The sequence below is a fragment of the Dreissena polymorpha genome, chromosome 16 (genome assembly GCF_020536995.1).
Source record: "Dreissena polymorpha isolate Duluth1 chromosome 16, UMN_Dpol_1.0, whole genome shotgun sequence".
In the NCBI taxonomy this organism is placed as follows: Eukaryota; Metazoa; Mollusca; class Bivalvia; order Myida; family Dreissenidae; genus Dreissena; species Dreissena polymorpha.
In genome coordinates, this window is record NC_068370.1 from 44076885 (window position 1) to 44094149 (window position 17265).

Consider the following 17265-nt stretch of genomic DNA (forward strand, 5'->3'; position numbering starts at 1 on the left):
AAACACCTAAACTGAGCATTAAAACTGAACATTTCAAGCTGAAAAAGGCGAAAGGCATGTAAATTAATATTTGATTTGGTTTGTCAATTTATACCAAGCATAACTTTATATATGTGATTCTTTCTATTGATAGTCAGGCAGTGCTGGTCAATAACACACTGTACCTCTCCGGTCAGATCGGACTGGATGTCAACACCGGCACTATTGTACCTGGAGGAGTTGTTGCAGAGTGTGAACAGGTGTTAACCCTTTGCCACTCAGATACGCATTTGACTTGTTTGTGGTCCCTTAGAAAAGCATAGAAAACTAAAGACCTTACATAAAAGATTTAAATTTTTTAAGACCCCATTTCCAACCCTAAGGTACTGATGAGCAGCATACAGCATAAAACCTGAACTTACTGCCAGTTCGTTTTATGCTGGTTTCATACAGCCATTTTAATTTGCAATTGAGTGGGAATGGTTTTAATGCAGGCTTTGGAACATTGAAGAAGGTTATATAATCTTTGAGTTCTGAGGCACAGAATTTTCTGCAGACTTTATTATGTTATTTTATTCTAATATCAACATATTTCTTTTATCAAAGTGTAACTATGAGATGACTTCATATATGACTGTAAATGCATGTGCTGCTGGTGTTTTGTGACTTACACTTGTTATGCCCCCCCGGTAGGGTTGCATATAGCAGTTGAAGTGTCCGTCAGTCCATCTGTCAGTCTGTGTGTCCGTCCGAAACTTAAACGTTGGCCATAACTTTTTCAAATATTGAAGATAACAACTTGATATTTGGCATGCATGTGTATCTAATAAAGCTGCACATTTTGAGTGGTGAAAGGTCAAGGCCAAAGTCATCCTTCAAGGTCAAAAGTCAAAAAATGCAATCCAAGGGAAGTAATAAGCTTTAAAAGGGAGATAATTTCTAAACCTGCCAAATGATATAATGAAATTTTATTTCAAAGCGGCGCAATAGGGGGCATTGAATTACTGACAAACACATCTCTTGTATTTCTCTCTTCCACAGGTTTTGAAGAACATGGGTGTTGTTTTGGCTGAGGCTGGAAGTGACTACAGCAAAGGTAGTCAATGATGCCTTAATATTCACCCCTCTCCCCAGTTAAGCACTGAAGCAGGGTGCACTAAAATTGCCATGAACGTCTGTCCATGGACAAAAACTTACCTGGAGGCTTTCTCCAGCACTTTTCAATGTAGAAAAAACTTGTTCTTCATGATATGAAGTTGTTCATGTAGAGTATTTTCTTTCTTCAAAACAAATTTCTGAATAATGCCCCTTTTATTGTACACATTCTATTGCATAATGCCGTTAAATATCTATGTTGCATGCATGTTGAACAGCATATATTAGTTCTTTCTGTCCATTAAGTTTTTTTCTGTCAAGTTTGCAATATTTTAATTGTTGTTTTATGTATGAAAGCTCATACATGTGTACTAAAACCTGTATTTACACACTTAATAGTATCCAGTAGTGAGTTTTAAATGCATTCTTCCTGTTGTTACAAGGACTTTTAAGTCTTTCAGTGCTGGAACCGAATTTTGAAGGCCTTTGCAAACAGTTTGGATCCAGATGAGACCTTCATAGAACATGCCATCTCATCAGGATCAAAACTATTTGCTATTCTAATAGTATTCTTTGACAAAAAAATCGAAGAAAATGCTAATTTTAGAAATTCAGCAGACAACATTTTAGCAGACAACAAATTTCCCAGCATGCAAAGGCCTAATTTATTGTGTATTTGCTTATCTGTTGCAGTTGTCAAATGCACTGTTCTGTTGGATGACATTGGGAACTTTAATGCAGTTAATGAGGTCTACTTAAAATGTAAGAGATTAACCGTTATTATTGTTAAGGCAATTTCTTTAAAATATGTATTTGACAAAAAATACAATTGCATTTGATATGGGCCTGTTTCTTTGACGCTTTTTGACGATGCTGCGAAGCATCGTCTAAGTTATCATATCATGAAAAAATTCTTCACAATGGCAACCTATGTAAAAGACCGAGCCAGTCCGATTGAGATAGCTCGATTTTTCTAATCGGCATACCTTGCGGATTATCATTGATAAAGGTATAGGAAGCTCAGCTATAAATAGGACAGCATATTCTGGGAAAAGATTTAATAAGAGTTTAAAAACGTTAATTTTAAATCAGTTATATTCAATCCATTATATGTTTATAGATCAATGAAACAACTATGCATTTTCTGTATTGTATTTGACATTTGTCGTGATTTAGTAAATAAATTGCGAATTAAAACGTGTATAATTAACTTTCAACGCGATCATGAGTGTAAAGAAAACAAATTATTTCGAACCTGCCATTTGTAAAAGTTGTAGTGACTATGGTATATAAACAGCATAATAGCTGTATCATATCTGTGGTAATCGCTCTTCTGAGTGCTTTCTCATTTTGCATATTTAATAAACTTTTCAAACAGAAATTACAGAGCCACATCAGTGCACATACAATGTTTGACAATTCATTCGTTTGTTGGATATTGTTTGCTGTTTTAAACACAAATTAGGTCATATCGCGGAGATTTAGTTAACCTTACCATGTGTTCATGGGCGAACTCACGTATTCAAGTGCTCTTACGACTATGTGCTCATACCCACTTTCGATCGGGAATCATCATGAAATTATTGCCGTACTTAACAAACAAACATGCCTAAGCTTATTGAATTAGAGAAAAAGAAAAATAATCAAAAGAGAAAAAGTATATGTTCATGCACATGGGATTGTGAAATCACGTCCGTACACATAGCATCATTAACTTAGGAAAGGAAACAACGAAATATTAAGTTTGGTATGATATACATGTGAAATTAAAGAGCATGGTGTAATTAAAGAGCATGTCAAGTTTTGAATTTATATGCTGAAACGTAATGTTATAACCCACACACGTTTTACTGTAACAGACAGTTTTTTAATATAAGTAGTACAAAAAATACACGTCGAATACCTTTTTAAAGATATTTCTTGTTATATTTGATCGAGAATGTAACCCACCTCCCAGTTTCGCTGAAAGGATCAAGTTCCCCACGGGTACTACTTCCCCGCACCCCCCCAATTTTTTTTCGTACCCTACATTTTTCGTACCCAATTTTTTTCGTACCCAATTTGTTTTTCGTACCCAAATTTTTGCTCGTAACCAAATTTCTTTTCGTACCCAATTTTTTTTTTACCGAAATATTTTTCGTAACCAAATCTTTTTACGTACTTCATTTTTTTTGGCATAATTTTTGTACCCAAAATTTTCGTACCCATTTTTTTCCTACCCAAAATTTTAGTACCCACATACACAATTGTGGTGATGTAGATAAACTTAAATAGAAGCTTTTATATCAATCCTCTTCAAAAGCATCGTCACATCAGTACTTTGATTTACTGTGTCATGTATTACGGTTATGTTTATAACTTTCTTTGTTCATGAAAGATTGCACCAAACTTCTAGTATTTACTTTTTTTCTAAATGTTCTTTTTTCCTGTTTAGAAAGGACACTTGCATAAATTGTGTATTCAAAAATGTTGTAGGTCCCTTTCTTCATCAAACATGTACAAAAAATATATCTATTTTAAGTGAACATGATGAACTTGTACACTTTATAATTCTGTGTCCATATGTAAAGATATTTTTTAGGTCTGTCTGAATAACCGTTACAGTACATGTATATTTTTATGTTTTTTTTATCATGTTTTTTTTCAGTCTTTACTACTGACAAACTGCCTGCAAGAGCATGCTATGCAGTCAAAGACTTGCCCAGGGTTTGTTGTTCACTTTGTTATTGTGAGACTCAGTCAAAGACTTGCCCAGGGTTTGTTGTTCACTTTGTTATTGTGAGACTCAGTCAAAGACTTGCCCAGGGTTTGTTGTTCACTTTGTTATTGTGAGACTCAGTCAAAGACTTGCCCAGGGTTTGTTGTTCACTTTGTTATTGTGAGACTCAGTCAAAGACTTGCCCAGGGTTTGTTGTTCACTTTGTTATTGTGAGACTCAGTCAAAGACTTGCCCAGGGTTTGTTGTTCACTTTGTTATTGTGAGACTATGCAGTCAAAGACTTGCCGAGAGTTTGTTGTTCACTTTGTTATTGTGAGACTATGCAGTCAAAGACTTGCCGAGAGTTTGTTGTTCACTGTGTGAGGCTTGCTCTGGGAAAGCTGGGCTTAATGCATGAAAATGCCGTACAAGATTAGCCTGTGAAGTTCGCACAGGCTAATCAGGGACGACATTGTCAGCTTTTAGTGAATTATTTGTTTTAAGTTAGTCTTTTTATAAAATCGATTTTAGGCAGAAAGTTTCGTCCCTGATTAGCCTGTGCAAACTGCACACTCTTATCTGGGAAGACACCATGCACATGCAAGAAGCCCTGTTTTCAAAGAGGGAGCATATATAATGGCTTTAAATTAAGTATTGTGACTTCTGTGGTGTGTATTATTAGGGAAATCTACCGGGTATGATAAGTTTCTTATCCATGCTGATGTTCATGTACATGATTTTTGGAAAATACCTTTTCCAGAGGACATCATAATACCATTACTATTAATAATGTACTTGTATCAGCTAGTACTCCATGTACTTGTATCACCTAGTACTCAATGTACTTGTATCAGCTAGTACTCCATGTACTTGTATCAGCTAGTACTTCATGTACTTGAATCAGCTAGTACTCAATGTACTTGTATCAGCTAGTACTCAATGTACTTGAATCAGCTAGTACTTCATGTACTTGTATCAGCTAGTACTTCATGTACTTGAATCAGCTAGTACTTAATGTACTTGTATCAGCTAGTACTCAATGTACTTGAATCAGCTAGTTCTCAATATACTTGTATCAGCTAGTACTCAATGTACTTAAATCAGCTAGTGTTCCATGTACTAGTATCAGCTAGTACTCCATGTACTTGTATCAGCTAGTTCTCCATGTACTTGTATCAGCTAGTACTCCATGTACTTGTATCAGCTAGTACTCCATGTACTTGTATCAGCTAGTACCCCATGTACTTGTATCAGCTAGTGTTCCATGTACTTGTATCAGCTAGTACTCCAAGTACTTGTATCAGCTAGTACTCCATGCACTTGTATCAGCTAGTAGTTCATGTTCTTGTATCAGCTAGTTCTCCATGTACTTGTATAAGCTAGCACTCCATGTACTTGTATCAGCTAGTACTTCATGTACTTGTATCAGCTAGTACTCCATGCACTTGTATCAGCTAGTACCCAATGTAATTGTATCAGCTAGTGTTCCATGTACTTGTATCAGCTAGTACACCATGTACTTGTATCAGCTAGTACTCCGTGCACTTGTATCAGCTAGTACTTCATGTTCTTGTATCAGCTAGTTCTCCATGTACTTGTATCAGCTAGCACTCCATGTACTTTTATCAGCTAGTACTTCATGCACTTGTATCAGCTAGTACTTCATGTACTTGTATCAGCTAGTACTCAATGTACTTGTATCAGATAGTATTCCATGTACTAGTATCAGATAGTTCTCCATGTACTTGTATCAGCTAGCACTCCATGTACTTTTATCAGCTAGTTCTGCATGCACTTGTATCAGCTAGTACTGCATGCACTTGTATCAGCTAGTACTTCATGTACTTGTATCAGCTAGTACTGCATGCACTTGTATCAGCTAGTACTGCATGTACTTGTATCAGCTAGTACTGCATGTACTTGTATCAGCTAGTACTGCACGCACTTGTATCAGCTAGTACTTCATGCACTTGTATCAGCTAGTACTTCATGTACTTGTATCAGCTAGTACTCCATGTACTTGTATCAGCTAGTACTCCATGTACTTGTATCAGCTAGTACTCCATGTACTTGTATCAGCTAGTTCTCCATGTACTTGTATCAGCTAGTACTCCATGTACTTGTATCAGCTAGTACTCCATGTACTTGTATCAGCTAGTACTCCATGTACTTGTATCAGCTAGTACTTCATGTACTTGTATCAGCTAGTACTCCATGTACTTGTATCAGCTAGTGTTTCATGTACTTGTATCAGCTAGTACTTCATGCACTTGTATCAGCTAGTACTTCATGTACTTGTATCAGCTAGTACTGTATGCACTTGTATCACCTAGTACTTCATGCACTTTTATCAGCTAGTACTCAATGTACTTGTATCAGATAGTATCCCATGTACTAGTATCAGCTAGTACTTCATGTACTTGTATCAGCTAGTACTCAATGTACTTGTATCAGATAGTATCCCATGTACTAGTATCAGATAGTACTCCATGTACTTGTATCAGCTAGTTCTCCATGTACTTGTATCAGCTAGTACTCAATGTACTTGTATCAGATAGTATTCCATGTACTAGTATCAGCTAGTACTCCATGTATGTGTATCAGCTAGTACTCAATGAACATGTACTTGTATCAGATAGTACTCCATGTATGTGTATCAGCTAGTACTCCAAGTACTTGTATCAGATATTACTCCATGTATGTATATCAGCTAGTACTCCATGTACTTGTATCAGATAGTACTCCATGTATGTGTTTTAGCTAGTACTTTATGTATGTGTATCAGCTAGAACTTTATGCATGTGCATCAGCTAGTGCTCAATGTATTTGTATCAGCTAGTACTCCATGTATGTGTATCAGCTAGTACTCAAAGTATGTGTATCAGCTAGTACTCCATGTATGTGTATCAGCTAGTACTCCATGTACTTGTATCAGCTAGTTCTCCATGCACTTGTATCAGCTAGTACTTCATGTACTTGAATCAGCTAGTACTCAATGTACTTGTATCAGCTAGTACTCAATGTACTTGAATCAGCTAGTACTTCATGTACTTGTATCAGCTAGTACTTCATGTACTTGAATCAGCTAGTACTTAATGTACTTGTATCAGCTAGTACTCAATGTACTTGAATCAGCTAGTTCTCAATATACTTGTATCAGCTAGTACTCAATGTACTTAAATCAGCTAGTGTTCCATGTACTAGTATCAGCTAGTACTCCATGTACTTGTATCAGCTAGTTCTCCATGTACTTGTATCAGCTAGTACTCCATGTACTTGTATCAGCTAGTACTCCATGTACTTGTATCAGCTAGTACCCCATGTACTTGTATCAGCTAGTGTTCCATGTACTTGTATCAGCTAGTACTCCAAGTACTTGTATCAGCTAGTACTCCATGCACTTGTATCAGCTAGTAGTTCATGTTCTTGTATCAGCTAGTTCTCCATGTACTTGTATAAGCTAGCACTCCATGTACTTGTATCAGCTAGTACTTCATGTACTTGTATCAGCTAGTACTCCATGCACTTGTATCAGCTAGTACCCAATGTAATTGTATCAGCTAGTGTTCCATGTACTTGTATCAGCTAGTACACCATGTACTTGTATCAGCTAGTACTCCGTGCACTTGTATCAGCTAGTACTTCATGTTCTTGTATCAGCTAGTTCTCCATGTACTTGTATCAGCTAGCACTCCATGTACTTTTATCAGCTAGTACTTCATGCACTTGTATCAGCTAGTACTTCATGTACTTGTATCAGCTAGTACTCAATGTACTTGTATCAGATAGTATTCCATGTACTAGTATCAGATAGTTCTCCATGTACTTGTATCAGCTAGCACTCCATGTACTTTTATCAGCTAGTTCTGCATGCACTTGTATCAGCTAGTACTGCATGCACTTGTATCAGCTAGTACTTCATGTACTTGTATCAGCTAGTACTGCATGCACTTGTATCAGCTAGTACTGCATGTACTTGTATCAGCTAGTACTGCATGTACTTGTATCAGCTAGTACTGCATGCACTTGTATCAGCTAGTACTTCATGCACTTGTATCAGCTAGTACTTCATGTACTTGTATCAGCTAGTACTCCATGTACTTGTATCAGCTAGTACTCCATGTACTTGTATCAGCTAGTACTCCATGTACTTGTATCAGCTAGTTCTCCATGTACTTGTATCAGCTAGTACTCCATGTACTTGTATCAGCTAGTACTCCATGTACTTGTATCAGCTAGTACTCCATGTACTTGTATCAGCTAGTACTTCATGTACTTGTATCAGCTAGTACTCCATGTACTTGTATCAGCTAGTGTTTCATGTACTTGTATCAGCTAGTACTTCATGCACTTGTATCAGCTAGTACTTCATGTACTTGTATCAGCTAGTACTGCATGCACTTGTATCAGCTAGTACTTCATGCACTTTTATCAGCTAGTACTCAATGTACTTGTATCAGATAGTATCCCATGTACTAGTATCAGCTAGTACTTCATGTACTTGTATCAGCTAGTACTCAATGTACTTGTATCAGATAGTATCCCATGTACTAGTATCAGATAGTACTCCATGTACTTGTATCAGCTAGTACCCCATGTACTTGTATCAGCTAGTACTCCATGTACTTGTATCAGCTAGTACTCAATGTACTTGTATCAGATAGTATTCCATGTACTAGTATCAGCTAGTACTCCATGTATGTGTATCAGCTAGTACTCAATGAACATGTACTTGTATCAGATAGTACTCCATGTATGTGTATCAGCTAGTACTCCAAGTACTTGTATCAGATATTACTCCATGTATGTATATCAGCTAGTACTCCATGTACTTGTATCAGATAGTACTCCATGTATGTGTTTTAGCTAGTACTTTATGTATGTGTATCAGCTAGAACTTTATGCATGTGCATCAGCTAGTGCTCAATGTATTTGTATCAGCTAGTACTCCATGTATGTGTATCAGCTAGTACTCAAAGTATGTGTATCAGCTAGTACTCCATGTATGTGTATCAGCTAGTACTCCATGTACTTGTATCAGCTAGTTCTCCATGTACTTGTATCAGCTAGTACTCCATGTACTTGTATCAGCTAGTATTCCATGTACTTGTATCAGCTAGTTCTCCATGTACTTGTATCAGCTAGTACTCCATGTACTTGTATCAGCTAGTATTCCATGTACTTGTATCAGCTAGTACAACATGAACTTGTATCAGCTAGTTCTCCATGTACTTGTATCAGCTAGTACTCCATGTACTTGTATCAGCTAGTACTCCATGTACTTGTATCAGCTAGTACCCCATGTACTTGTATCAGCTAGTGTTCCATGTACTTGTATCAGCTAGTACTCCATGTACTTGTATTAGCTAGTACTCCATGCACTTGTATCAGCTAGTACTTCATGTTCTTGTATCAGCTAGTTCTCCATGTACTTGTATCAGCTAGCACTCCATGTACTTGTATCAGCTAGTACACCATGTACTTGTATCAGCTAGTACTCCATGCACTTGTATCAGCTAGTACCCAATGTAATTGTATCAGCTAGTGTTCAATGTACTTGTATCAGCTAGTACCCCATGTACTTGTATCAGCTAGTACGTAATGTACTTGTATCAGCTAGTGTTCCATGTACTTGTATCAGCTAGTACTCCATGTACTTGAATCAGCTACTACTTCATGTACTTGTATCAGCTAGTACCCATTGTACGTGTATCAGCTTGTATCACATGAACTTGTATCAGCTAGTACTCCATGTAGTTGTATCCCCTAGTACTCCATGTACTTGAATCAGATAGTACTTCATGTACTTTTATCAGCTAGTACTCCATGTACTTGTATCAGCTAGTACTCCATGTACTTGTATCAGCTAGAACTTCATGCACTTGTATCAGCTAGTACTCCATGCACTTGTATCAGCAAGTACTCCATGTACTTGTATCAGCTAGTACTTTCTGTACTTGTATCAGCTAGTACTCCATGCACTTGTATCAGCTAGTACATCATGTACTTGTATCAGCTAGTACTTCATGCACTTGTATCAGCTAGTACTCCATGCACTTGTATCAGCTAGTACTCATGTACTTGTATCAGCTAGTACTACTTGTACTTGTATCAGCTAGTACTCCATGTACTTGTATCAGCTAGTATTCCATGTACTTGTATCAGCTAGTACTCCATGTACTTGTATCAGCTAGTTCTCCATGTACTTGTATCAGCTAGTACGCCATGTACTTGTATCAGCTAGTACTCCATGTACTTGTATCAGCTAGTACTCAATGTATCAGCTAGAACCCAATGTAATTGTATCAGCTAGTGTTCCATGTACTTGTATCAGCTAGTACCCCATGTACTTGTATCAGCTAGTACTCAATGTAATTGTATCAGCTAGTACTCCATGTACTTGTATCAGCTAGTACTCCATGCATGTGTATCAGCTACTACTTCATGTACTTGAATCAGATATTACCCCATGTACTTGTATCAGCTTGTATCACATGTACTTGTATCAGCTAGTACTCCATGTAGTTGTATCCCCTAGTACTCCATGTACTTGAATCAGATAGTACTTCGTGTACTTATATCAGCTAGTACCCCATGTACTTGTATCAGCTAGTACTCCATGTACTTGTATCAGCTAGTACTTCATGCACTTGTATCAGATAGTACTCCATGTACTTGTTTCAGCTAGTACTCCATGTACTTGTTTCAGCTAGTACTCCATGTACTTGTATCATATAGTATTCCATGTACTTGTATCAGCTAGTTCTCCATGTACTTAAATCAGCTAGTACTACATGTACTTGTATCAGCTAGTACTCCATGTACTTGTATCAGCTAGTACTCCATGTACTTGAATCAGCTAGTACTTCATGTACTTGAATCAGCTAGTACTTTGTGTACTTGTTTCAGCTAGTACTTCATGCACTTGTATCAGCTAGTACTTCATGTACTTGTATCAGCTAGTACTTCATGTACTTGTTTCAGCTAGTACTCAATGTACTTGTATCAGCTAGTGTTCCATGTACTTGTATCAGCTAGTACTTCATGTACTTGAATCAGCTAGTACTTCATGTACTTGTATCAGCTAGTGTTCCATGTACTTGTATCAGCTAGTACTTCATGTACTTGAATCAGCTAGTACTTCATGCACTTGTTTCAGCTAGTACTTCATGTACTTCTATCAGCTAGTACTTCATGTACTTGTATCAGCTAGTGTTCCATGTACTTGAATCAGCTAGTACTCCATGTACTTGTATCAGCTAGTACTTCATGCACTTGTATCAGCTAGTACTTCATGTACTTGAATCAGCTAGAACTTCATGTACTTGTTTCAGCTAGTACTCAATGTACTTGTATCAGCTAGTGTTCCATGTACTAGTATCAGCTAGTACTCCATGTACTTGTATCAGATAGTATTCCATGTACATGTATCAGCTAGTACTCCATGTATGTGTATCAGCTAGTACTCCATGTACATGTACTTGTATCAGATAGTACTCCATGTATGTGTATCAGCAAGTTCTCCATGTACTTGTATCAGATATTACTCCATGTATGTGTATCAGCTAGTACTCCATGTACTTGTATCAGCTAGTACTCCATGTATGTGTATCAGCTAGTAATCCAAATATGTGTATCAGCTAGTACTCCATGTATGTGTATCAGCTAGTACTCCATGTATTTGTATCAGCTAGTACTCCATGTATGTGTATCAGATAGTACTCCATGTACTTGTATCAGCTAGTTCTCCATGTACTTGTATCAGCTAGTACTCCATGTACTTGTATCAGCTAGTATTCCATGTAATTGTATCAGCTAGTACTCCATGTACGTGTATCAGCTAGTTCTCCATGTACTTGTTTCAGCTAGTACTCCATGTACTTGTATCAGCTAGTATTCCATGTACTTGTATCAGCTAGTACTCCATGTACTTGTATCAGCTAGTTCTCCATATACTTGTATCAGCTAGTACTCCATGTACTTGTATCAGCTAGTACTCCATGTACTTGTATCAGCTAGTACCCCATGTACTTGTATCAGCTAGTGTTCCATGTACTTGTATCAGCTAGTACTCCATGTACTTGTATCAGCTAGTACTCCATGCACTTGTATCAGCTAGTACTTCATGTTCTTGTATCAGCTAGTTCTCCATGTACTTGTATCAGCTAGCACTCCATGGACTTGTATCTGCTAGTACTTCATGTACTTGTATCAGCTAGTAATTCATGCACTTGTATCAGCTAGTACCCAATGTAATTGTATCAGCTAGTGTTCAATGTACTTGTATCAGCTAGTACCCCATGTACTTGTATCAGCTAGTACTCAATGTACTTGTATCAGCTAGTGTTCCATGCACTTGTATCAGCTAGTACTCCATGTACTTGAATCAGCTACTACTTCATGTACTTGTATCAGCTAGTACCCATTGTACTTGTATCAGCTTGTATCACATGTACTTGTATCAGCTAGTACTCCATGTAGTTGTATCTCCTAGTACTCCATGTACTTGAATCAGATAGTACTTCGTGTACTTTTATCAGCTAGTACCCCATGTACTTGTATCAGCTAGTACTCCATGTACTTGTATCAGCTAGTACTTCATGCACTTGTATCAGCTAGTACTCCATGCACTTGTATCAGCAAGTACTCCATGTACTTGTATCAGCTAGTACTTCATGTACTTGTATCAGCTAGTACTCCATGCACTTGTATCAGCTAGTACTTCATGTACTTGTATCAGCTAGTACCCCATGTACTTGTATCAGCTTGTACCCCATATACTTGTATCAGCTGGTACTCCGTGTACTTGTATCAGCTAGTACTCCATGTACTTGTATCAGCTAGCACTCCATGTACTTGGATCAGCTAGTATTCCATGTAATTGCATCAGCTAGTACTCAATGTACTTGTATCAGCTAGTACTCCATGTACTTGTACCAGCTAGTTATCCATGAACTTGTATCAGCTAGCACCCCATGTACTTGTATCAGCTAGTACTCCGTGTACTTGTATCAGCTAGTACTCCATGAACTTGTATCAGCTAGTTATCCATGAACTTGTATCAGCTAGTACTCCCTGTACTTGTATCAGCTAGTACCCAATGTACTTGTATCAGCTAGTATCCCATGTACTTGTATCCGCTAGTACTCCATGTACTTGTATCAGCTAGTACTCCATGTACTTGTATCAGCTAGTTCCCCATGTACTTGTATCAGCTAGAACCCCATGTACTTCTATCAGCTAGTTCCCCATGTACTTGTATCAGCTAGTACGACATGTGCTTGTATCAGCTAGTTCTCCATGTACTTGTATCAGCTAGTACCCCATGTACTTGTATCAGCTAGTACCCCATGTACTTGTATCAGCTAGTACTCTATGTACTTGTATCAGCCAAAACTCCATGTACTTGTATCAGCTAGGACTCCATGTGCTTGTATCAGCTAGTACTCCATGTACTTGTATCAGCTAGTTCTCCATGTACTTGTATCAGCTAGTAACCCATGTACTTGTATCAGCTAGTAACCCATGTACTTGTATCAGATAGTACTCCATGTTCTTGTATCAGCTAGTACCCCATGTACTTGTATCAGCTAGTTCTCCATGTTCTTGTATCAGCTAGTACCCCATGTACTTGTATCATTTTACTTCCTGTACTTGTATCAGCTTGTTCTCCGTGTACTTGTATCAGCTAGTACCCCATGTACTTGTATCAGCTAGTACTCCCTGTACTTGTATCAGCAAGCACTCTATGTACTTGTATCAGCTAGTACCCCGTGTACTTGTATCAGCTAGTAATCCCTGAACTTGTATCAGCTAGTATCCCATGTACTTGTGTCAGCTAGTACTCCATGTACTTGTATCAGCTATTACCCATGTACTTGTGTCAGCTGGTACTTCACGTACTTGTATCAGCTAGTACCACATGTACTTGTGTCAGCTAGTACTCCATGTACTTGTATCAGCAAGTACCCGATGTACTTGTATCAGCTAGTACCCCATGTACTTGTATCAGCTAGAACCCCATGTACTTGTATCAGCTAGTATTCCATGTACATTTGTACTTGTATCAGCTAGTACCCCATGTACTTGTATTAGCTAGTATTCCATGTACTTGTATAAGCTAGTATTCCATTTGCTTGTATCAGCTAGTATTCCAGGTACATCTATCAGCTTAATTTATGTATTCAAAAAGATCGAGTATGTAACAGTATCTGAATGATAATCAGATAATTTTACCCACATTATAATACAATAAAGTTTAAAAGTAGAGGGGGCAGGGGATAATGGAGGTATTATACTGGATCCACCATTCCTTGGATTGCCATCTGACACATTAGACCTGGATTAATGTTCAAGTCCATTTAAAAAATGCCTTTAACTGTTATGCAGCAGAAAATTAATTTTTCTAAATGTACTTGCCTAACATTTCGAAATTCTTGCTTTTCGTAGGGAGCCAAAGTGGAGATTGAAGCCGTTGCAATTGTTGGGGATGTCAAGGATGAATAGGGGCTGCCCAATCAAAGGACCACAGTTTTCAGTATTTGTAATGAAAGGCATTTTGGTGTCAGGCATTTAAGTTTGGTCATAGAATAAGTATGTTTGTGTTTGTGGTGTGTGTGCAATAAGTTTTGATTTACATTAGAAACTTTTTTTTATCTAAAACAACGATAGGTATGTTTAATTAGATTTAAATGAAATGATAAACAATTTTTAATTGCTATTTTTTATTTGAAAAAGGAAACAAAATCTGTTTAGTTCTTTCACACCATTATGAATTGTTTCCATGGTTAAAAATATGCGTCAGTTTAATGTATGGAATGGTTTTGTTGTCTATAAATGCATAAAAGTGTGTATAATACTTTAATAGTAATGGTAATTATTGGTTAATGTGGTAAAATTATTTATAAAAGATTTTAGTGTACGTTAATACAAATGTCATAATTTTCTTATTTTGAATGCTCAACTATTAAAGTATTTAAAATTGTTGTAAGAGTTGTAGCCCTTTAACCTGTGAGACAATAACCTGGTGATATTTTGCTGCAATCTGACATTCAGATCGGTATGCGCATAATCCGTAAACTGGTATTTTAATACTCAAAATCGAAAACGTCTGTGATTTTACAACGGTCGAACGTTTCTTCCATAAATTTGGACAGTGAGATGTAGTGTATGTAACTATCTTTGGTTTCTGAAGTAGGTGCCTCATATGACAATCATTACTATGTTATCAAAAGCGCACAATTCTTACTATGCTTCTTCGATTCCGAAAATGCGTTAACAATGCTTCTTCGATTCCGAAATATTGAAATAGATGAAAACAAACGAGCCACTGTATGACATTACAAAATACATGGACTTATACAAACACATTGGTCTGTCCGCGCCTTTAGACCTTGCTTCATGTGGACAAAGCGTCTTGATTTATGCCCATCATTTTGGAGAATTATACGTAATTTTTGTACGCAAAGTTTATTAGATAAAATGATTAGACACCCAATATTAAAGCGTTTTGATATCAACGTATTTTATGGTAACAACACTATGAAGTTCATATGACGACGAATAAACTAATCATGAACAAAATTAATCATAAATTGACGAAACGCGTGTTATCCGCTAATAATAAATGTGGGAATTATGGAGCTCTTATCTGTCAACGTCTCATGGGGACCAATGCCGCAATACTCATTTCTTGTGTTTCTGTTTAAAAAAATAATTTACTAGAAATTTCAAGAGTAAAATCCCACCAGATCCGAGTTTTAAACAATGAAAATGGAGCCGTTCTGCGCAGGTGTTTCATCCAATCGGAGAGCCCCGATCCATTTACCCCCATCCTGTACGACACGTGGCAGCGCGCGCGGCGGGAAGTTATTTCTCGAGTTCGTGAAAGAAGCAGACGTCATTTTAAATTTTTAATTTCCTTCAGAAGAACTCCTGCGGGATCACAGGTGGACGGCGTAGGCATGGCACGTGCGAGCAGGGTAAGAACACGCACGTGTAAAAAGGAAACCATCATTCGTCTTTTGTCTGGAAATGTTCAAGGTTGGGAAGGGTCGTGCTCATTAAGATCATAACGATCCTTTAGCCGTTTTATCACTTAATTGCGACGAAAACATTATCAATATACAGTCCTGTCGATTAAAATGTGGGTCCGTCTCTTCAATAGATTTTTTAGTACTCAAATGTGTAAATAATGTGACATACAAACAGGTAAGTTTAAATTACCTACAAATACAACTACACTAATGTACGAGCAAATCTCATTTATTTAAAACGCAATGTTATTATGGTGCTCTAATATGACTACTATACACAAATGTCGCTTTGGATATCTATGGTGATCGCTCTAAAGACGGGGCCCCACTGTGGACACCAAGTAATGGTTTAAACCCAAAATGGACTCGATATTTCGCCAAGTCTTCGATGCAATCGAGTTTAAATGAATTGGTAAAACACGATACTAAGAACATATGCGTGTTTTTTCATTATTTCAAAAGATTGACATAATATATTGCGACATTTAAATGTCTATAACGTATTCAGTATTTTTTATTAAACGTTTTTGGTAGCTCTTCGTTGAATATCTTCAATTTTCTTAATATGTTTTTTCAAATGTGGAGACCATACACCAGATCCATATTCCAATGTGGGTCGAACAAGTGATTTGTATAAATGATTAAACATGTCTTTGTCAAGATATTCAAATGTTCGGTGTATCAATCCTAGAATTCTTTGTGCTTAACATGTGATATTAGAAATGTGTTGATCAAAATTGTGCTTATTATCAAAAGTTATTCCCAAATCTTTCTCATTTGTCACAGATTCAACATAAACAAAATTTCCATCCTTCTCTCTCATAGAGTATCTGAACACTTCTTCATTACTTCCTATGTTCATGACCTTACATTTATAGGCATTAAAGGACAATTTCCACTTTTCACTCCAGTCACAAAGTTTGTCCAGATCGACCAGAAGATTTTCACTTTCTTCAATATTGGGAACTTGTGAATATAATTTAGTATCATCAGCAAAGGTTTTTACTATTCCAGAGACAACATCAGGCAAGTCATTGATAAAGCAGAGAAATAGAATTGGACCTAGTACACTTCCTTGGGGTACTCCACTTACTACATCAGCCCATGAAGAAACAGATGAACCAACCCGCACACACTGTGTCCTGTTATGTGAAAAGTCTTTCATTCAGTTGAAAAGTTGACCTACAATTCCAATTTTTTTCAGCTTAAACAGCAGCAAATCATGAGATTCACGGTCAAACGCTTTAGCAAAATCAAGATAAATAATACCTATTGGTACTCCAGAGTCTTGCAATGTGCCCATTCATCAAACATTTCTAGAAGCTGAATAATACAAGAACGTCCTGACATGAAACCATATTGAGCATCTGCAAAAAGTCTATTGGAAACCATATGAACTGTTAATTTTTCTCTAAACAAGTTTTCACAAAGCTTGCATACAACTGATGTTAAACTAAC

General features: G+C 37.1%; 1 protein-coding gene across 3 annotated transcripts in view; it reads left to right on the forward strand.

Annotated features, from left to right (window-relative positions):
* Positions 1-17265, forward strand: part of LOC127862053 (2-iminobutanoate/2-iminopropanoate deaminase-like) — a 29331-nt gene that overhangs the window by 582 nt on the left and 11484 nt on the right. Inside the window, exons 2-6 of one of the 3 annotated variants that reach the window (XM_052401000.1) lie at positions 134-239; positions 1021-1075; positions 1768-1836; positions 3722-3830; positions 14222-14757. The exons of 1 other annotated variant lie outside the window; for it this stretch is intronic. In XM_052401000.1, coding sequence (XP_052256960.1) covers positions 134-239; positions 1021-1075; positions 1768-1836; positions 3722-3830; positions 14222-14348 — 466 coding nt within the window. In that variant the 3' untranslated portion in view covers positions 14349-14757. Of the gene's footprint in view, positions 1-133; positions 240-1020; positions 1076-1767; positions 1837-3721; positions 3831-14221; positions 14758-17265 lie in introns of those variants that run through there. One more of the 3 variants, XM_052401001.1, reaches the window with a different exon arrangement.